At 37.8% G+C, this 22,425-nt stretch overlaps 1 protein-coding gene across 13 annotated transcripts in view; it reads left to right on the top strand.

The window, feature by feature from the left end:
* The window catches only part of LOC134530784 (phosphatase and actin regulator 1), a 519,177-nt gene that overhangs the window by 471,226 nt on the left and 25,526 nt on the right, over window positions 1-22,425 (top strand). For 2 of the 13 annotated variants that reach the window (XM_063365977.1, XM_063365975.1), the window contains 5 exons: window positions 7,146-7,370; window positions 10,941-11,153; window positions 15,771-16,026; window positions 17,389-17,421; window positions 18,914-19,104. In XM_063365977.1, the coding sequence (XP_063222047.1) occupies window positions 7,146-7,370; window positions 10,941-11,153; window positions 15,771-16,026; window positions 17,389-17,421; window positions 18,914-19,104 (918 nt within the window). The remainder of the gene's footprint in view (window positions 1-7,145; window positions 7,371-10,940; window positions 11,154-15,770; window positions 16,027-17,388; window positions 17,422-18,913; window positions 19,105-22,425) is intronic. The other 11 variants (XM_063365979.1, XM_063365976.1, XM_063365980.1 and 8 more) reach the window with 11 other exon arrangements.

The following is a 22,425-nucleotide window of genomic DNA, read 5'->3' on the forward strand; positions in this document are numbered from 1 at the left end:
AAATATAAATTGGCAATTTTAAGTTTCTCAAAACCATTCTATTGAATCGATAAAACCATTTACAAACAAGTATCCATTACTATACCCAGACCTGCCAACTCTCACGATTTTGGTGTGAGGCTCACGATTTTAAGGTCCATCTCACGCCCTCACGCCAAAATAGTGTTTCCTCACGATTTTTTGAGGCCCCAAGATTTTGTTTGTAAAAGTTACAAAACAAGTTTTACGAAAGCTTACAGTAACGAGTTTCCATCAATACTCGAGTCACGTAAAGGAAGCAATTTTGCGTTTTGTAGCATGTGCCGTGCTGATTTTTCTATCTCGCATAGTGGAAGAGGAGACATTGTGAAACATGTCGCTACAAAAAAACACAACTAACACGTGAAGTGTATTGCTTCCAATAAAAAGATTAATTTTGCTGTGAACAGTGATAATAGTGTTACACGAGCAGAATGTTATTTTACATCTTTTTTAGTTGCGGCCCTGCATGATCACTACACGACAGCGCTAAATTATGTTCATCTAAATTAAATCTGCAATCTATAATTTGTTGAAATAAATTTTGAAGCAGAGACCATGTAACATATGTACAGGTATGTCACTTAAATTTAAAGATTCTCATTTGTTGTTTTTTATTTCTAATTTGTATTTATGGGCCTGAAAATTTTTATCGAGGACCTCATGATTTTTTAAAAATTGAATGTTGGCAGGTCTGTATACCATAACATAATTTAAAATCATGAGCGGAACAAAAATTTAAGAAGAATCATATTTGAGAAAGATTTTTCATTAATGGGGATGAAACCCCGCCACCTTGGGTTTTCAAATATGAAGCTTCAGCCACAGTTTGCAGTACAACTTCCGTATTGCAGCTTATGGCTCGACATGGCCCAAGAGTTAGCGCCGGGCACTTACTGACGTCAGCATTCGTGGGCTGGGTTAGTAATTATGCCCTCGTGAAGTAATTGGCTATGTTCTCCCAGTGATACAGACCGTAACATGTTAGTTAATAACATGCTGTGGTGAGGTTTAAGGGGCCGTTAATTACGTAAGGACGATTTTAGCCATTTTTTATCTCCGTCCCCCCCCCCCCCCAATATTACACAATATTTCTTGGACCCCTCCTTCTTACATAAGATTTTACCCAGTTTCCCTAAAAATCGTTAAATAGATAACTGCCGTTTGAAAAAGGTTGTTACACGAAAAACATTATTTTACGTAAATCAAAGATTTTTAAAAAAAATAATTATGTATATAGTGTTTGGAAAATGCGTATTATAAATAAAGGTATTGTAATTAAAGCTCATATTTTCAAGCTCCGGCAATTCAACACTGCAGCAAACAGTAAAACAACAAAACATGGAGTTGTGAGCGACGCACTGTTATTATTTGATAGTTCGTTGCGTCGTGGTGCTTCTTGGGGTATGATGCTTGAACTCTTGCGTTACTACATTTTTTTTTCTTCCGTGCAGGCAAATTTTGACTCGTAGTAAAATATTACGTAGTAAAATTTTACCTACCCCCGAGGTAAGGTCACGTGGAAATTTTTACCCCCCCCCCCCCCCCTTTTTATTTCACTCTCTCAGGTACGTAGCCACGCCTAGTCGCCCATGGCCATTATTAAATTGTGTGTTGTGTATATGATGCAGCACTAACTGACGTGTCGCGCTAGTGAGTCACACACCACGTAAATCAGTATCAAAAATAATGCGCGCTGCTTATCGTGTCAGTGGGTTTAGGCTCTAAAAGCTGAGTGAGGTGTTAATTTTACCCACGCCGGAACGGAGAAGTAGTATGCGTTTAGGGTGAGAGGATGTTCGAGAGGATGTTCGTGGACGAAAAAAATATATATATATGTTTTCATTTATCTCCAAAAGGATTTAACCGATTTATATACGGTTTTCCTGTATAAGGTTTTTGATTCATCGGCAATGGTTCTTAAATAGGTGTGTTATGGTGTTAACTCGCCAGAGGGCGCTGTAATAAACATTTTTCTTCTTGCTTCTGTATATGAACTGCTGAGGGTCTGATGATAGAGCAGAAGAACATTGTCGGAAACTATGTGGAGACACGTAGCTAGCAAACCATATTTGATTTCTTATTTTTCCATAAAAATCAAATTAAATAAAATCAATAAAATGATACTTTAATCAAAATTTAATAAAAAAATAATAACCAATTAATAAGGACGTTCCATAACAAAATTAGTTTTACTGTTTCCCATGCAAAGCGACAACATGAAACGCATTTGCGTTTAAATGTTCGGTCCAGTAAATTTTCGCCCCCGCGCGCGTTAGGATGTTATTAGAATTCCCGTTCTTGAATAGTAAACATGTACAAAGTCTTGTGCACAGTTTAAAATCATTATTTTAAACTTCGTATTTTGTGAATCAATATATTTCACAGTTACCTATTATTAAATAATATTTTATATAATTACGTATTAAAAAACTACATTTTCACACCTTCATTAGTAAATTAATGTTTAAATAAGCAACTTAGGTCGTAAACAAATAAAGGAAAACAAGCTAAACATAATAGCTAAAAAAGAGAGGTTATGTTCCGTTGATAAACCAAAATACATGTGCATTTGCATTGCATGATTTTTCTTAGAATGAGTTATTTTGGGTAATCTAGTAAAATTATGAATTTTTTTTTTTTAAAAAAAGGTGTTTTATCCTGTATCGTTTCGGAATCTGTGAATCTGCAACAGTTATATCGGCAAAATTTTGTGAATCGGTACAGCTCTATTATTAATTGAAATTTGTTGGGTCTGCCATTCCCTTCCTCGAAATGAACGAAAATTTGGCAGTTTATGAGTTTGTGACTGAAATTGCGTTGGGTACGTAAATAAATGTAGTATTTAATTGATATAAATTGCTGCATCTCTACGACACACTTAATAACTTTACTATACTGCTATATATTAATTGAAATTGGGAACAGAGATGGCAATGGTAGCCCAGACGGATTATCTTGGATTTGTCATTATATTAAAAGGTACCTATATTTGATATTATTGCTGTGTCTATTTCTACGAAAAACAAATTTGTCATGAAGGTAGGAAGCACTAAGAAAAGTCATAATTAGTTGTTTATATGACTTCGCGACAAATCAACCCTTTTTATTATTCTGTTCATTTTTATCTTTCGTTACTTTCTTCCTTTTAGTCGGGGGTTTTACAAAATTTTATTTAATCCTTTTTCGATTACATCCGTCGTGAGTTTTTTCAGAATTTTTAATTTTTTTCTCTAATTTCACACATTTGTACTAATTGCTCAATTGAAATCATAGCAAAAATTTAAAAATGCTTTACGGTCGGTGTTATTGTTTTGTCGATTTTATAGTCCAATTCTTTATAAATAAATATTTAGAAAATTAACTATAGAATTTAAATTGGTATGCATTGCTATTACCTATCTGTGAAATCAGAGAAAATGAACTTCCATGAGTTACCATGAAGCAAATAGTTAAACAATGAATTTTAATTATGGATAAATACCTGATTTGTAAAATTATCAGATAGTAGCCATATCTGGCGAAGACATCCGCAACCTAATAATTTACGGTGCTTATGTTGTAATAGGATCGTCAATGAAATAAAGATGGGATTACCTTAAAATCGGTTTAATGCTACATGCTACACGTTGTCGCACGTTATTTATTGTGTAAGGTAAAAAAGTTTATTTTAAATTGATCTGAGCTGCTTGTCCACGACAGCAGGGTTACTGCAGGCAGACTTGTGCAACTGTGTAACACGAATCGTGGACATTGGGGGAGGCAGGTATCGTCCATGGTCGGTTGCCTGGGATGGTTTCTCCGAAAAAAGGACGGCATGAACGGCACTCGAACCTTGGTTGTCGTGAGTGCGAGTTCCGAGCGAGGCGCTGCGATGCGTCGCTTGAAGCACCGGCGCGCTGGGATGACTTGCCTTTGACCGGCGACGCAGCGGGACAGCAGGACAGCAGGGTGGCTCGGGGGCTGCGCGGGGTGATCATCCCGCAAATAGCCTGCGAGAGGCGCGCGCTCGCGTGCACCGGGTCAGCGGCGCGTGACGAGAGCCCACGGAGGCGGCCAAGCGCGCTACAGACAGGCAGGACAGGCGAGATACCAGGAGCTCCTGGTTGAGTTACAGATTTTTTTTTTTTTTTAAATGCTTGCTTTACCTTGATAGGACGAAAATTACAAGTTATAATAATTAATGGGAAACATTAAAAGTAGTGAGAAACGCACATATCAAGTTTACAGTTATGGCATAAAGCTGTCGAAAGCAATTATTATTAAGAAAATAAATATTTTATTTAATTATCGGAAATAAGCCGGTTTTGCAAAATATTTATATCCTCAGTCGTTTATCTTCTGATTATATTAGGTCCTAGCATCTATGATTGCCATTCATTGTTATACAGTTGCTTTCACTCGCGTTTCGAGTTTTGGATACCCCGAGATAAACAGAATAATTTAACTCGGCGGTGAGAAAGTGTAACAACTTATCAAACTTGCCTGCAACAAAGTTTGTTTTCATTGAAGGATTTGAAAAGTTGTAGAGTCAATAAAGGGGTCCGACTAACTTGTTTGTCCCCGGACCCTGGTTTCTCTCGATGGGCCTGTAGGTAGAGGTATAGGAATGTAAGATTGCGAGCAAGTATACGAGTGAGATCTGATGCAAACATGCCATCGAGCGCTCCGCTGCGCTATCGAAGCAAGCAAAGCAAGCAAAGTGGTTGTATCCTTCCTCCTCCCCCCCTCCCCATGAAATTCTGCGTATGCTGCTGTCAGTAGTGCGAGAGGAAGAGCAGAAGGCGGGTCAGCAAGGGTACCGGGATGGTCGGAACTCGAGGTTGCTGGACCAAGACTAATGTGCGCGGACACTGTTCAAATCCTCTGCCCGCTCAATGATATTCTTTTACACACGCGCAGAATATACATTTTCTTTCTACACCAACGGGTAGCTGCAGCGCTATTAGATAGATCGCCACTTCGTCTGATACAACTTAAAAAACAACAAAAGAAAAATATAAAGTGAATAGAGACTAGCGACTAGCGGTCTAGAAGAATTGCTAGCTGCGCGATCTTAATAGCCTGGTGTAGTTACGCATGTTTTCCCGGGCGATCCTTTAGGGCGAACTCCTGTCGGATGCTACACGGTCATTTGACAAACTCCCCCCCCCCCCCCCCCTACACGGGGCGGCGTGAGTGCTAATGCACTGTCCCTGCTCGATCGATCGTCGCTGTGACGTCAGCGGACCAGCGCGGGCCGCGATTGGCTCTCGTGTTGGCCTCACGGCATTGATTCCCGGCCGGCGGTCAGCGCGTCCAGAGGGTCGCCGGCGAGTCCTAACCTTGAGGCGAGTCTCCCCCTCCTGCTGCCGCTCGTCGCCCATCAATCTTCTCCCCTTCCCCCCGCAGCAACCCTCGACGCCATGCATCATGCGGGGTTGTGGAGTCGCCCGCCCAAGTTCGGCTCCATCTCAGTCGGCAACCTCGCCTTCCAGCTCCTTGCTTCTCAGACCAGTTGATTGGTCGGAAGATACCGCAGCGGGCAGTGGCGACCCTGGGCCCTTATATTCTAGGGTTGGACGGAGGGAGGAAAAAGTTTTTAAAGGAAAACTCGAGCTTAATTTTCGACGAAGGTTTTGCTGATTCATCCTAAATAAAATATAGAATTCCCCCCTTCCCCCTGATAAAGTATATTCGGGCTAGATTTATAAGTGCTGACATTCAAATTTCGATCAAATTGCGTCAGTTCGTTTCTTTGAAGGTTTATTAATGCAATGCTAATAAAACTTAAATTTATTTTTTTCCATTAGTGTATATTTGTATTACAAAACTAGACGAACAAGAGGAGTGACATGGAAAGGGACGGCCTTGCAGCAGCCCTGCAGCACGTTGCATCCGTTATCACAGCGATGTCTGGAAGCTCTGCCGGAAACCACAAGACCGAGGGCCGGGACGCTGCACTGTCAATTACGTTCAGAATTTAGGTTATAATCGCGGTAAAAAACTAAAACAAAAAAAGTGTATGAGATGTTAATTATTGGTTTCAGTTCAATTTAATTTTTAGGCAGCACTCGGGGTTAGAATTCACACAGTGTGTGTTAAAGTAGCGATGCTGTTCCTGTACAACCCCGTGCGTGGAGTCGCGTTCTTCCGTTCGATACCGATTTTAATTTACTAAAGCGCCTCGTGCCATTAAGTTTTCTGTTGAATTAATTTGGCCAGACTGCAGTTTGATTTAATGTACGTTCGCTCTAAATGGTTTGGTGCAAGATTAAAGTTGGACGGTACCTTCAGGGGGTGGCTCACTATCGGTGGCTGCTGTCATGATAATTTTTTTACAGAGATGATCCTGTTTTTTTTTAAAACCACTTAACATCAGAGAAATTAAGGGTATGTTCTAAATTGAAACACTGGATGAAAATGGCTTCTATCCAGTTCCCTCAAAGCAGTAACAAGGTTTCAGGGACTCAAATTTTTTTGTACTGAAGTGCCTGGAATACGAGTAAAATTTCTCATAGAACACTTATAACTTCTTTCCCCTCCGGAATTTTAGGCGTTTATGGGTTGGAGGGGAGGGGGGTGAGAGAATTTGGTCTGTTGGTAACGCCCAGAAAAATAAAACAAAAAATTAACTATGTATGTGTGCCTGACATTATTTTAACTGGCAGAAAATAGTGTGCAGCAACTAAATTTAAAATTACATGTTTGTGGAGTTAAAAACCCGTAGGAATTGACGTCAAACGTAACTAATGGCAAGGAAATATGACGCCCGTCGAGCCGCGACTTGTAGCGGTACAACGTTAGGCAAATGCCGCGCCCTCGACAATTTCTAAAGTGTCCGCCAGCCAATACATTGATTTAGCACTGTTTTCATGAAAGCTAGGAATCAACAGTTTTAACATATGCTGTATTAATATATATATCAGGAGTATTAAATTTAACCGAACGACCTAAATTAATTTAAATGCCTACATTACACGTGTTTACTGTGCTTATACCTTTCCTGGGTGTGAGATTACGCGAAGGTTATCTGGCGCCACGTGCGTGCCGGAGTATAGAACGTTCGGAACTGGATAATTCCGGATTAAAGATTTTCCGACCGTATTTGCCTTCTCTACTATAAGGGTGGTGTTCTCTTGTTGCAGAACCGAAGAAGGATAAGACTGAGCAGGCGAATGGGTCGGTGTCGCCGAGTGGGGAGCCCCCCGGGGGGTCGTTGCCCCCTCCCGGAGGGGGGCCGCCCGCCCCGGAGCCGCGACCCGAGCGGCCGTCGTCCCTGGGGCCCGGCAAGCTGACCCGCCGGCTGCTGTGCTACCACAGCGACCACTGCATGTCGCACAGCTCGCCGCCGCGCCAGTCTGCCCTCTCAGGTGGGTGGCCTGTGGCACACCGCCTAGTCTGCTTTTCCCTTTGCATTTTCATTCAGCTGTTTCAGTGATGAAAAACAACAAAATCAAACGAGTTGGTGTTTTTGATATCTTAATTACCCACGTTAATAGCAATTTCAAATCCATCCTACATAAAATTAAAAAAAAATACACTTTTAAAAACATTTTTAAGCCAGCCTCAAAATTCAGTTTTGGTGATGGTTTTGCTAATTAATCTTATGAAAATTTGATATTCTTAGTAAAATTAGAATAAATTATGTTTATGTTATAGAATGAATAGGGGTCTACAATTTAATGACAAACATTTGCATCAATAATTATAGGGGGGATGGGGGGAAGGGGAGCCCTGCTAACTGTCCGGCGTGCCCTGCCCTGGAGCCGCCCCTGTCTCTAGCCTTCTGAAGTGGAGCAGCTCTCTGGGTCTTTGTCCCTGTTGCTTCACGTCGTCTGCGGGCACGTCGGAGCTTTTACTGAACTGCAGGAGCAAAAACTTATTATTTGTGAGAAAGAGTGTCTAAATATTGTTAGGTTCACTGGTATGGTAATGTACATAAAAACTATAGATTGTTACAGCACAACATATCAAAATTTACAACAGGTCAGATCATGTTTTTTTTTAAATTCACATAACCACTGTGCATTCCCAAAGTTTATTACAAAAAATTCAAAATCTTTATCTGTGTGTGACATAATGTTAATTTAAAGTATTCTGTTCTAAATAGCTTTTTAAATATTTTTACTGCCCATATTTTATACGATTTTTATAGGAAGATAATGCAGAGGCAAAATAGTGCATCTGCCTCCAAGCACAGATGAATGTTGGGGCATTTGACCATGATGGCTCCGTTGTTCCGATGTCCCTTGTCGTTTGGGTACTTCTGTATCAGCTGTTTGTGATTTACGCTAGTCCTATTTTCAAAAAATACACTCATAAATGGCCATCATCCTGTTCTAAATACACCAATGTTATTGTAGTCAATAACTGCTGATGCAGATACAAACAAACAGCTGCCATATTGGAATGTGAATGCCATTTGTCTCTTCTCTCCACTCCCCTCATCCAAAAAGAGACCGTAATGCTCCATCTGTATGCTTTATATCCCTGTGCGCCTCCAACATACAGGCCACGTATACAGATGTTGTCATAATAAGATTTTGACAGTGACGTTTTATGGTTTTCAGCATAGTTTGTTACTTTTAATTTTAGCTTGCATATTTTTTTGTTTGATTTTAAATCAGCGAGACTCATTTTTTAAAATGTAAACACTCTTGACAGTGTGAAAAAAAAATACAGAACTCTTGTGAAAATTACTTAGGCATTTGAATAATATATAAATCAAAGATGGCTTGAAGACATACAGTAGGAATTTGATAAATTATTTGATTGAAAATGGACAGTGTCCAGAACCTCACCTGGATGATGGAGTAGGGTGGGACCAGAATTGATGGAAGGGGTGGGGGTGATATTGGGGTGAGTTGTAGAGAAACAAATTATTTCATAGTTCTCAGAAAGTGTGTAAGTTTTTATCAGAATAGGGTAAGATGCCCCTCTCATCTCCCTAATGAATCTGCCCTTGCTAATAGTATTAGGTACATGTAAAGTTATCTATTACTTCTGAACATTATTAACATTTTCTTTCCTATTATTTTTCTGTCTTGTGCCTTTAATACATTTCCCTCACCCCTGCCTGTTCATTTAGATACTTCTCTAAACAAGTTCCAGCCTCAAGGTTTTCAATTTTTCTAAAATAATTTACTTATAAAATTGTATATCATCACAATAAAAGTTAGTTATTCCCCCCCCCCCCCCTCCCCCCAGAAACAAAGTAGCTTATACTCATACCTGTGCAATCTACGCCTAGTAAAAGGGTGGCTTGGTAATAATTTTTCTGTACTTCTAACTCCAGTGCCGTGCAAATATATAATTATTTTGATGTAACTAAATAAATAACCTATTCATTAATTTTATTTTGTATGCACAAACTATATAGAATTGTGGCAAACAATGATGTCAGAATGTTTGATTCTGTGTACTAGTATCTAAATTACCACACTGGCTACCATTTTATTTTCTAGTTTGTTTAAAAATTGTGCTTTTTTGTGACCCCCAATAATGTGTTAGTTTTAAAACTATGTGAGCACATTGGGAATGAAACTTGCTTACTTGTTCAAGGAGTTAATGTACAGAAAATTTTAGAATTTGTAGGGTATTGTCACGAACAATAAGAAACCATCAAGCAACTGAATACAGCTAACTGGAGAGAAAAAAATGTGATAGACAGATACCTATGAGAACAGATAAAGGATTATTTTAATAGTGAATATGCTTTTTGCTTCTGCCAGCCTGTTTTCCAAGTAAAGAGTGATGGAGAATAAAGACTGACAAGAAAGACAAATGTGTGTTTTTAAAAAGTGAGTTACAAAAATTCAGCAAAAACTTGGATGTGTGGATGTCATTGTTAATTTTAGGAAATGTACACATATAAAATGTACAAATTGCTTAAAAATATAACCTTTAGTATGATTGCAAATGAAATTGGCAAAAATGACTTTTTTAATTGTTAATTTTATTTCAAACATTTTAAACAAGGGAAATCACAGCAAATTTTTATATGCAAATGTACAGCATGAAAATTGCTATTTTGATTTTTTTTTGGGTCGAATGCATGAAATCACTATGATGATATTGCAAGCAAAACTGGCACTCTACATCCTCATTACGTAATCATTGCTCTTGCCATAGCGTTTACTCAAGCTTACTATCGCATTGAAAAACAAATTTCCAATTACTTGCATGTGTTGAACACATTTGTTTATACATATTTTAGTTGTTGCACGTTCAAACTATTGTAAAATACACTCAGTGTGTGCATGTTTCTGTATCGAACAAAGAGTGACTCTGAGTTCAGTGCATAAAAGCTTTTTTGAGTAAATGACACATAATTTTTTTTCTTGAGTTATTATTACAGCTATTCCAAAAAAATTTATTTTACTTATCTTTCTGTATTATCTTAATGTGTTACTGTGCCTGCACAGGAATTTTATTTTTAATGCTTGCTAGCTCTTTTGTAAGCAGCAGAAATGTTTAGTTATCTTTGTTGGATATTTTTATTAGTGACGATGGTAAGCAGACTGTGGAATTTTGTAAAATTAGTCTTAAATGAGATTTTGCGAATGTAAACAAACTAAATAAGATATGTTAAATGATATCACCTTAAAACTGGCATGCACATTGAGTGCTCATCTGCCCCTCAGTTTAAGGCACTGACTGGGCAAGCACGAGACTTCAGGCGTGACCTTGTATTTTATTGTTTAAAAGTTTGCTGCAGAGTATAATTAATACTCCTTTCGGTAGTATACTTCCAGTCGGGAGCAGAGTGAAAATGGTAATTTTGTCCATTATGAAGATCTTTCAATAAGTGTTTACCAAACACAAGATATGCTTAAAAGCAGGCATGTGACAGAGAGCGAGGACTGTAACGGCATGTACACCAGGTAAGCGGACCCGTGGAGGCTTCGCGCAGGAGGTGCAGTGTGGAGTGTGATCGCCAGGCGCAGAGACCCAGGCCGTGGGCACGCCGCCCCCCACGGAGCGCCAGCCGCACCCCAGCGCCCTCACGCTGGCCGAGCTGCCCGAACCGCCCATCCCCGTGTCGGAGATCGGTCCCATCCCCCCGCCGCCCATGTTCAGCTCCCCCAGTCCCACCGTGCTGCCGCGGCAAGGGCAGCCGCCCCCGCTCGACCTGTCCGACTACATGTACCAAGGTAACTGTGCACCTACAGTCATGGAGCGGTCATTGTAATATTTGTTAATGTCAACAAATGGCGAAAAATATAGATTATCGATTTTTATATAATATATTTTGTGTTTTATTGTCAGTATTTTAAGTGAATCAGATAGTGTTCTTTTTATTCCTGTAATGAATGGACCAGGGAATTATTTTTTTTATACTTTATTTCTACTTGATATGAGTTTTATAACTTTTTGTGATTACTTAAGTATTATAATAAATAGCTTGTTAAAGTTTGTCAGAAATGTAGTGACAGTATACCATACCACGTACATGGATGACCTACCATCCTTGGACTCGCAGCGAGCAGATCCTCTCTAGCCTCTGGTGATTTTATCATTTCAGGCTGCATAGTTGTACACAGGAGCTTTAGACAACTGGACCTCTGGTAATATAGTGGGTTCCGAACCACTGGGCATCGACTCAACCACGCGAGTGCGAGACACTAGCAATCATGGCCATAGAGGACAGAGAATAGTGGGTTGGGGGGCTGTTATTGGGATAAACAGAGGGAATCAGTGCAGGGGTTAAAGATGCTGGACTATCATCATGGGCTTTGGCGACTCAGGATTGAATTCTGGTACAGCCATCTTTATTTCCATTTTTAGTGATTCCCCAGTAATTTCAGGTTAATTGCTGGGATGGTTCCATACTTTTAGACCATGGTCTGTTCCTCCCCTAATATTTCCAATTCTCTTTGGTTTTTTGTCTTTGCTCACAACAAAATTTTCAGCTAAATAAAACTTTTAATAAAATTATGAGGTAAATTTTCACCAAATGAATAATTTTACATAATTCAACACTTCATTTAAGTTCAGGGCCATAGCCAGCTTTTTATTGGAAGGGGGAAGGGCAAGGATATTAATTGGTGGGTTAAAGTTTTCAGCATGGAAAATTACATGAGCAATTAATTGCTGGCTACATATATAGCAAAAAATGACCATAGTTTATTAAGAAAAACAGTACAGAATGGCATTTTTAACTGTTCTATTATATTTAAAAATATGTACTTTATTAAGCAGTGATAAGATTAATTTTTTTCAATAACCTGAATCAGAATGCTAAGGGAGATGTGAATAGATTTTCGGGGGGCGGTTCACCTTGGTAACTGCCTTGGCCTCAGTCCCTTCCTAGTGGAATGTTAAAAGCAGACAACCAGTTTTAATAAGTCATATGCTACAATTTTGTTGAAAGTAATGCAGAGCAACTCCATGCTACGTCTCCCACGAAACCAGTGCTGTTTCAAAATACTTCCTTAAGATTCTTTAGACTCCTTGAAAGTGCATCTGTTAGGATGTCAGTCATTTAATCTACCTTCTGAATAGTTGAAAGGCCCCTGACACTCACCAATGCAGTCATTTCTCAAAGAAAGAGTCACTTGTGTCCTTTCATGCATCTGTTTGGTCTTTGAGGAGTTTTTGGCGCTATCATTTCGTAGAAATGTAAAGATAGTCTGTTGCTTGGCAAGCCAACTGCGGTTCAACACTTCTATGTTGATCTATGACCACCAAATCATTAACTTAAATGTGTAAAATATTAAAAATTACCTAAAAATAAGTCTGTGATTATATTGTAAATGCAAACACTTGACTGCTGAAAAAGTATTTTGTGGGTGTTTACACCAGGTTTTGTTAGTGTTTATAGAATTATGATGTTCTTTTAAGGCTAGATCTTTGGCTGCAGTGAAGGACACATTCTTACTATTTGGAAACAGCACAATATTGCTCAAAAACATTACAAGCGTTAGTCCGGCTTAAGAAATGCAAATTCAGAACAGTATATGCAAGAGCTCATATTTCTTGTGTTTTCCCATAATGTGAGGGATGAGTTAGTAGTATGTCAAATGTGCTTTCCAAGTCGAAGAGCTAGTAAAAGTGGATTTATGGTGGTGCTGTTAAAGTGTAATACTGTCAGGAAGCAAACACAACTTTGGAATTGTGCTCCACACTATTTCATTGCTTATTACCACATTTCATTGTCATCATTGTCATGAAATATAACTCTTCATCATGGCCTTAAGAAAGTTGTGCAACTGATGACTAAGTGCAGAAGCCATCTGTTTTTTTTTTACTTCTATTTTCTCGAAAATGAGCAAAAAATGCCTTCTTTATAAAAATGGTAAATGTAATTCGTAGCTGTCCCAGGTAAGACCTGGAGATAAATATTTGCTTCATGTTGAGGATAAACCGTCACAAAACCCACGTGTTGACATTTCTGAATGTTGACATTTCTGAATGTATTCTGAGACTGAAAATGACAACACACTATTGTAGATTATGCAACTGCTGATGACCTCGATATTCAGAAATGAAACCAGCAGCATATCCATGAGAAAATTGCTTATGAAATATACATCAACAATATTGTTGATCAAAATATGGTTTAGTGAATACTAAATGCATCTCCCTTTATTTTAAGTTACTGTAGACTTGTAAAACAAAATTATTGTGATGTCAGTTGAAATTCATATGTCACATTTCATGTATTTCACAACACCATGTTGGGGGTTAATTTAAACGGAGCTCGGCCAGTGCAACATTTTTTGTATTAATTTTGTAATCTTTGTGATGTTTTGCCTTTTGCCACTTTTGTTTTTTATGTTTATGATATGTAACACCATGTGTGTTTGTAATTTTATTTTAAACAAAGATTTTACTAGTGTAATTAGGGAATGTGTGTTCATTAATTTGTGTTTTGGGCATTTGTTTGTTGCTGACAAAACAGCATGTTAATAATTTTAGAATGCTTGTTTTGTTTTAATGCACATTTAGCCTATCTAACAACTGTGATGCTAATGCTTAAATATTGTTGTTGCGGAGCTCATGCAAGCACAGCGTTATTTATAAAACTGAAGAAAACAATTATTAATTAGGTTTTTCATAAAAAAAAATTGTTCTTGCAATTTAGCAAATTAATGATATGTTGTATGAGTATCAATTTAATTGTTCAACAGAACACAACCTGGGTGTATAAAATAAAAATACAACTACATTTAGCCTCAAGTTTAAAGTAGTAGTTATTTTTTTTAAATTTAATTTATATTGGTTTGTTAGGAGTTGTTGTGTGCTTATTTTGTTACATCATAGTTGCATAATTTAACATCTTCAAATAAGAATATTTGATTAAGTTGACATTTTATGCATTAAGCAAAGATAAAAAGATTTTCAAACACCATTTTTTTTGTGTGAGGCAAATCAGTGTCTTAGAAGCAACTGGAGTTTGGTTTTCTTAGCGATGGTCCACTCTCGTAGGTGGTATCATTTAGCTTTTTCAGTAGTGGTGTTCATGCAGTTTTGTCAGTCTCAAGGTGACTTTGAGTTATTGCATAGAAATGTTTATGCATAATGAAGCTATCTACTTTACCACCATCTGCACCAGATGGATTTCTATTGGTATGGAGTTTCTGGGTGGATGATTGATTGTGTATCTCAAATGTTAGTTAGCATGTCATACAGGCTAACTAATATTTGAGTTACAAGCAACTTCCCCATTTTCTCATCATTACTATTATTTAAGGGCTATTTAACATGATAGGTCTCGTGCCTTTGTTGTTTTGTCACAAATATTTTCAATGGATATTTACTAAGTGTAATATAATGACATGGGGTGTAACAAGTTTCACAAGTATTCATAACTATGATCCCTTGTGCTACATTTTACAGCTTACAAATAATGTGTTCTAAATGCCGGGTATCATAACTTCATACCAAACAACAAATGCAAGAGAGGTATTGTGATACAATTTTAAAAAATATCCCTTACAGCAAAGTACTGCCATAAAAAAATGAAAATATATCAATGTTTGTATGAGACAAAGCCTTAGCTGTTTTTAGCAGTTGGCTGTAGGCTCCACAAATTTCTGGTGAACATGTACTCTACAAAGTGGCCATTTTTATTCATGCCGGTGACAGTATAGATGTCAGTGCTGCCCGGTTAAGTACTGCCTCTACTCTTTCCTGAACCTGGAGTTCAAACACAAGTGCCCATTGCACAGTAGCAGTATTAACCATTCTTACAAGTAGTGTTGGGGATACATTCCAGATGCCTTTTGTAGAATCATGACACTGATCGAGGTCTCACAATGGTTTAACATTGGTGTCAAATTCAGGAAAACTCAGGTTCAAGTCCCAGTCCATTCATCCAGATTTTCGTTTTCTATGGTTTCCGAAAGCCACTTAGGGATGAAACTGGTATGGTTCATTACTGCAGATCCCTCCCCCAATACTTCTGACTGAAGTGTTTGTACGTCTCTTTATGACCTCATTGACGAGATATAAAGCTAAGTAAATAAAAGAAATATGTAATGTTTGATAGTGTTTCCTCGGAGGGGTCTAATCAGTATTATTTGCATGGCAGATATTGCAAAGGGGCAGGTAGGTTTTCTTAGGTACTCCTGTATCCTCTAACAGTTCATTATATCAGTGCTTCATTCTCATCTTTTATCACTTTTCAACGTCCCTTAATGACCCCAAAGTTGAAAAGACAGTTTCATTCATTCATTCATTCAATGTGGTTTTTTTATTTGTTCCAACTTTTCCGCTGTATGGTGAGGGCGGGGGCGTAACGCGACAGTGTGGCTGTGCGGTCGCAGAGCAGGATGACGCGGACGGGGAGTGCGACGACGATGAGGACCACTTCTCGTTCCGCGTGCCGCAGCCCGACCCCAGCATAGACACGTCCCGCGTGGAGGAGATACCCGCCAAGGAGCCCAAGTTCCACGCCGTCCCGCTCAAGTCCGCGCTCAAGAAGAAGGGGGGCGGTGGCAGCGCCGGCTGCACGCCTCAGGGCACGCCCACCCAGGAGAGCCGGCCGCTCGCCATGCGCCAGGAGCACACCGTCTCCTTCAAGTGAGTGGGTCGAGGCCCGGACGTTGATTTACCTCCGATCCTAGTGTCGTGATGTCGAGCCCTGATTCGTTCATTTATTCATTAATAAGGGAGGGGGGGCTCGAGAGGTAGAAGGGGCCACTTACCCCACCACTACTTCTGACTGCCACTTGCAATGGATAAAATGTTTTCTTGGATTTGAACTCTTACCTCCTCGACGAGCTTTTGGATCCACCATTGCTCTTTCTCTCTCTGTCCCAACATCCACACACCCCCTTTGTATTTCCAGTATCCTTTCCATCAAGTCATCTGTTAGGCAGTTTTTATTTTAAAAAAAATGATCAAGTGGAGGAAGCTAGGTATTCATATCAAGAGAAAGTCATTGAGGAAGTCTTAAAAGATAGATAAAAAATAACTTTTAGTTAAAATCATTTCCAAACTATTTTTATTTCTCAATATAATCCTTACTAATTTTATTAGTTCAGTTTTGTAGTAACACCACATTTTTTTGTTCTGCAGTAATTTAATGTAGTTTTCAACCTGTAATACTTAAAACTGTTTTGTTCCTAAAAATGAATTTAAGGTTAAGAATTATTTAACCTCACTCAGTATAAAACTAGTTGTGGACATGAATGGAATTTTTTTTGGGGGTCAGCATAGCTTTTTAAAGTTGACAATACCACACAGCAAATTTAGTGATGTTATAAAGCACATTTTATTCAACAAATAATTACTATAGACTTTTAATGTACACTTTCATGCTTGTGTGTTTCATGATTTGTCTGTAAAACATATTACCCTGGCTTTCAAACTATTTTATTTAATATATCAGAGTGAAGGGTTTATTTTTTACAGTTTAGTTGTTTTACTATTTATTTACCTACCTAGTCCTTGGACTTTGACTTTTGTTGCTAAGGTGAACTGATAGTCTGTGGTTATGTGTATGAAAGTTTATAAGTTATGAGGAATTTGAATTCTAGAGCATTGATAAAATCTTTAATTGAAATAAGTCAATTTTTTTTCTGATTAACTTACTCTTTAATACAGTATACTATAATAAAATTAATGTATCTATACCGTAATTAATAATGTGATGATAATTGTGATGTACAATTTTCGAAAAATATTTTCAAAGGTCATTGAAATTTTATTTATAATCTTACTTACCATTACATAATTAACTGAGTAAAAGCAGTTCTATTGAGCATTTTATTTCTAGGCAGCTAATTATTTACTTAATAATAGTTTTAAAGTGGTTATAACTAATAATTATTCATTCATGTGATAGGCAAATGCATGTGAACACAGTAGTTGTTTCTGTGGTGTGAGTGAATTCTCAGTTAAAATTCTCATGAAACTATTCTCTCTTTCTTGCACTCGCAGACGCCCCTCCTCAAGACCAAGAGTGAGGATAAGGTAACTGTCATACACTTGGTTCTAGTATATTTTCCTGCAGATTTGTGACCTGTCGTGGTTTAGATGGTCGCTAGTGTGTTATACACGCACATGGAAGGGGGCAGAACCAATGGTAGTTCCACTTCAGAGTAATGTGCCTGAATCTGTATCTTTGCAAGTAAAAGCCCACCATGATTGCTTGCCTACCAGTTTTGTGGAACAAAAAACTGTAATATTTGTGTGTGGAACTATCAGTTAGGTGTTATTTTCTCAAGATAATTTGTCATACAATTTTTATTCTGTTAATCAATCATATACTGAGTTCCATCTCTTAGCATACACCGTTGCTTGACAAAACGTTATTGTATTGGAACTTACATACTTGATACTATTTTGCATAATGTGCCACTTTTTTCAATGGCATTTCATACTTCTTATTTGGTGCCGTTGGCAATATAGTCATTCAAGTAATTTTTTTCAAAAACCTGTACATTTTTATTTTATTTTTTAAATATTTGATTTGTTTATCCAAGTCAACTAATTTTAAAGGCAATATGTCCGTAGCAATTGCATGGTGTTCCTATGTTGTTCTTGTAGGTCATATTTTAGCACTGTACTAGTAAATTGGTAGTAGTAAGATGTTACAAAAATTTACTGAAATTAGTTGTGTACATTGACCCTAATGTCATCATCACAGACACTCATGAGACTGGGAAATCAAACCCCCTACTCACGGTGTGACCCATGTTGTGAGCAGAGCGTCAGTACACAAGTAGTTGAGAATTTGCTTATCAGGAGGGGCAGTCTAGAGTTCCCGTTCTCTAAGTGAGATTTAGACTGGTCCGTAGACTGATTAAAGATATTATGTAAGATATTATTTTCTTATGTTCAGGGGGGGCATCATTGACTTAAAATTTGTAAATATATCTGTCAGCTAATGTAAGCAAACACATGTTTTCATCAAAATTATTGAAATAAAAGTAATTATTTAATGAAGAAGGTGTTTAAATGCTTTATTATTGAAATATTAAAAACTCTCTGCATTGAAGCATTGAAAAAGGTCTGTTGTGATTTTATAACTCCAAAATGCACCAGCTGCATATTTTGTTATATTGTCCATAAGGGGTGTAATTATGTAGCAATAATTTATAACTGTATTTTATGTAATATATATTTATTACAGATAACACTTAATATTTATGGATTTTTATAGTATTTATTTAATGGCTGGGCTATCGTTTTAGTGAGTCTATTCATGTTTGAACAAAGCCATTGTGTTCTATGGTGACGGCAGGAATGTGAACTGGCTTTGTTCCTACATCATCAGAACCATTCTGCCCAATAGCCACACTGAAAAGAAGCCCAGCCATTAGGAATATTACGTAACTACATCAATGTAAAATATGATCAGTAATTATTACATAAAATACAAAGCCATAAACTGTGGCTCCGTGATTGCACCTGTAAACAAGTGAGTCGTTTGTTGTTGGAGCTTGTGGCTGACGGGGAGCAGTGTGTTCGACCTGTCCAGCAGCCGGCCGGTCAGGTTCGGCATCGCCCTGCCCAGCTGCACCGTGGAGAACAAGGAGAACACTCGGCCGTACGTCATCCGCGAGGACGGCGACGGAGACTCCGGCGACGGCCCGGTGCTCTACCGCAACGACCAAGACGATGACGAGGAAAGTACGTACGGTACGGAAAAAGGTGTTGGACTTACTACTGCATGTCTCTGTATCGCCTGCATGCTTCCTGTGTGTGTGCGCTTTCTTGCGCGCTTGTGTTGCTTTGGCTGTTGCTGTGATCTGGGAAGGGAGGGCACTGTGTGCAGAACACTGATAAGGAAAACGTATTTATGTGACATTACGATGACCTACCTATTTAAAACATGTTTATAACACACATCATTAATCCTTGCACATAGGAAGTTTGTATGTAGTTTTTTTATGGAATTTAAACTTTATTAAGATATTAAGAGTATGATAATTTTTGGTAAAAATTCTCAAATTAAAATTTGAAAAATTAACGGTTCAAAATTTGTAATTACTACATCACAATCTGCTTTAATTTAGTGGTTGAAGTATAATATACAGGCTGTCTGAATTTCACCGAAAAACTTCGGCTGTAGGTTCTTCACGACAAAATAAGTTGAAAACATATACCCTACTACTTATGGTTTAAAGTGCTTCCCAAGACTGGTATACATCTTTGAAAATGGAGCTGAACAATATTTTTATTGTAAATAATAAAGTGTTTCAAGTTGGAGGATTGAGCATCTGGATTATGTTCAATTGAATGAAGTTCTACAACCACAGCAAAATTTGTCGCTGTTGCATAATTATTTTATTGAAATAATTGGGGAGTAGTAACATTTCACAAAAGTATGTCAGAAATAAAGGTGTTACCCCTAATTTTTCCAACGAAAGTTATTGCAACAGCGACAAAAATTTCTGTAGTTGTAGACGTTTATTCAAATTAACATAATCCAGACTCTCTGTGTTCCTTCTTAAATACTTTATTATTTAAAATAAAATTGTTGTTCAGCATCGACTTCAAAGACACATACCAGCCTTAAGAAGCACCTTTGATCATAAGTCATATCATGTTCTCAACTTATTTTGTTGTGATGAACCTGCAGCCTAAGTTTGTCCGTCAAATTCAGGCCCAACTGGTATAGTTACGCATTAAATTTCTTGAAAAAAAAAATTTATCCCTGTCATTTTGGGTTTGTGGTGGATGCTGGAGGGACACACAACTTATCTCCAGGAATCACACTCCGTCTGTCGAATAGCACAGCTGATTATGCTAAGCCCCACCATCCATACATCTCATCCAGGTTTGCACTGTCTTGGGCGGAAAGATCATGAATGTTGCTGTATAATATACTGGTGCGAGGTTAAGTATATAGTAATACCCTCCATTAGCAAAGGATATTACAATTTAAAAAACGACAGCTGATTTGCGTTGAAAATTATTTTACATAGTTTTCTTCATTTGGGTACTAGGTTGTATTATTCGATTTGGGTACTAGGTTGTATTATTCGATTTGGGTACTAGGTTTTATTATTCGATTTGGGTACTAGGTTGTATTATTCACGACCCTCTGATGATCAATTTGGTTTTCTCGTGAAGTCCGTTATGACCAGATAGTATAGTATACCGTAGTTTTACCCGATAATATACGGTATATAGACCATGTGTTCGATAATATACAGTATTTGCAGCTTGCAGATATATTTTCAACTGGATGTTACTTGAATTATTCTATGTTTTCCTGTGTTTACGAAATTGAATTAACTTTCGTGAATGAGAGAGATCATCCAACCTTTAGAGTCCAGCTCATTACTTAGTTAAAAAAATTTACTTAAAGATATTTTTTTCTCTCTAGGTAGAGAAAATAATGAAAATGGATAATATTTATTTATTTTTTCAAGGCATGGAATCAATTTAATTTCTTATAATTTTACCAAACGTTGGTCATGTGGAAGTTTTAATAAGCTCGTAATTGATAACATCGTAACTTGCGACATAATGTTTGACTACTGTCGTTGACTAGTAAAAAAGTTTATTACAATTAAACATACATCTGTTTACACAAGGGATCACAAAAAAATATTGTAAAATACAGAATAATGTATAAAGAGATTATTTCTTACTATTTTAGCATCATACAGGGACATTGATAAGTGTTGTAAACTACAGGAAATATGAAACAAAATTGATATTGTTAACACCGACCATGACCAGACACTCTTTTAAGTTAGCATTTCAAGCAGAGTACGAGACACCACGATCATTGTAAGTTGGAAAGGCAGGGATGTTGAAGGAGAGGAGTTGAGACATGTAATTATTATTTTAAATACAGAGATATTTTAAATATTTATATACAGCAAAACTCCTTATCTACACTTTACAGGAGGAACAAAGAAAAAGTGTTAATTGTAATCATCATCAACTGTTTCCAGCTTGTGACCAGGTCAGCCTAGTAAAATGCCTCCATCTTCCTCTGTCCTTCCATCATTCCTCATTCTTCACTTTATTTCAGTCTTCTCCTTTCTCCTGCACTCATTTAACTATATTCTCTTCCTATCTCCTCATTGTTCTTCCTTGGGGTCGTCTTCGCATGTACTTTAACTGGCAGCCTCTCTTTTCCCATTCTCTGGACATGGTGGCCATACCATCTCATTCACTTTTTCAATGATGTTATTCAAGTCTTGTACTCCTGCTATTTCTAGCAATATCTCATTCTTGATCCTGTCTCATCTCATAACTGCCTCATAAATTTCATTCCTATTGCTCTAATCTTCCCAGCATCTCCATTATCTACAGTCCAAGTGTCTGCTCTATAAGTGACTATGGGCATATAGTAGTTATTGTACAACACTCGTTTACACTTTAATAGCACCTCCCTCTTCCATACCAAATCTCTCGCACACCTGTAGAATGCATCCCCTTCTTGTCCTCACCTTACAATTTCCTCCTTGTTTTCCCCCTCCCTCCAATACACTTCCTAGATACTGAAGGCTTCTACCTATTTTAACTCAACACCATCTAATTCAATGCATCTTTTAACTTCATTTTTGTTCCTCATCATGCCCATCACTTCACTCTTTTTGGTGCTGAATCGCATACCACATTTCCTCACTTCCTCACTCTATGCCTTTAATTGCTCTTGCCTTGCATCTTCCTTTTCTCCAATCTTATCTTCCACTCTCTTCATTATTATCTCCATCACTATATAATAAATAACGAGGAAGACAATGCACTACCCTGCTTCACTCCGTTGACATGTTTCAACCACTTTGTCTTTCCTCTTCCATTTCTCACATTGCTACTGTTTCCCTTACACATACTTTTCTCTCATTAACTTTACTTTAATCCCAGACTTTTTCCTTAGTTTGCCAAACACACTGTCTTCTCACACTGTTATATGCCTTCTCCACACTTAAGAATATCATTACTAGATCTTACCCAAATCTGTACCTTCTCTCCATCAGTTGTTTTATGGCAAAAATCAGATCTGTGGTA

The sequence above is a fragment of the Bacillus rossius genome, chromosome 3 (genome assembly GCF_032445375.1).
Source record: "Bacillus rossius redtenbacheri isolate Brsri chromosome 3, Brsri_v3, whole genome shotgun sequence".
Classification (NCBI taxonomy): Eukaryota; Metazoa; Arthropoda; class Insecta; order Phasmatodea; family Bacillidae; genus Bacillus; species Bacillus rossius.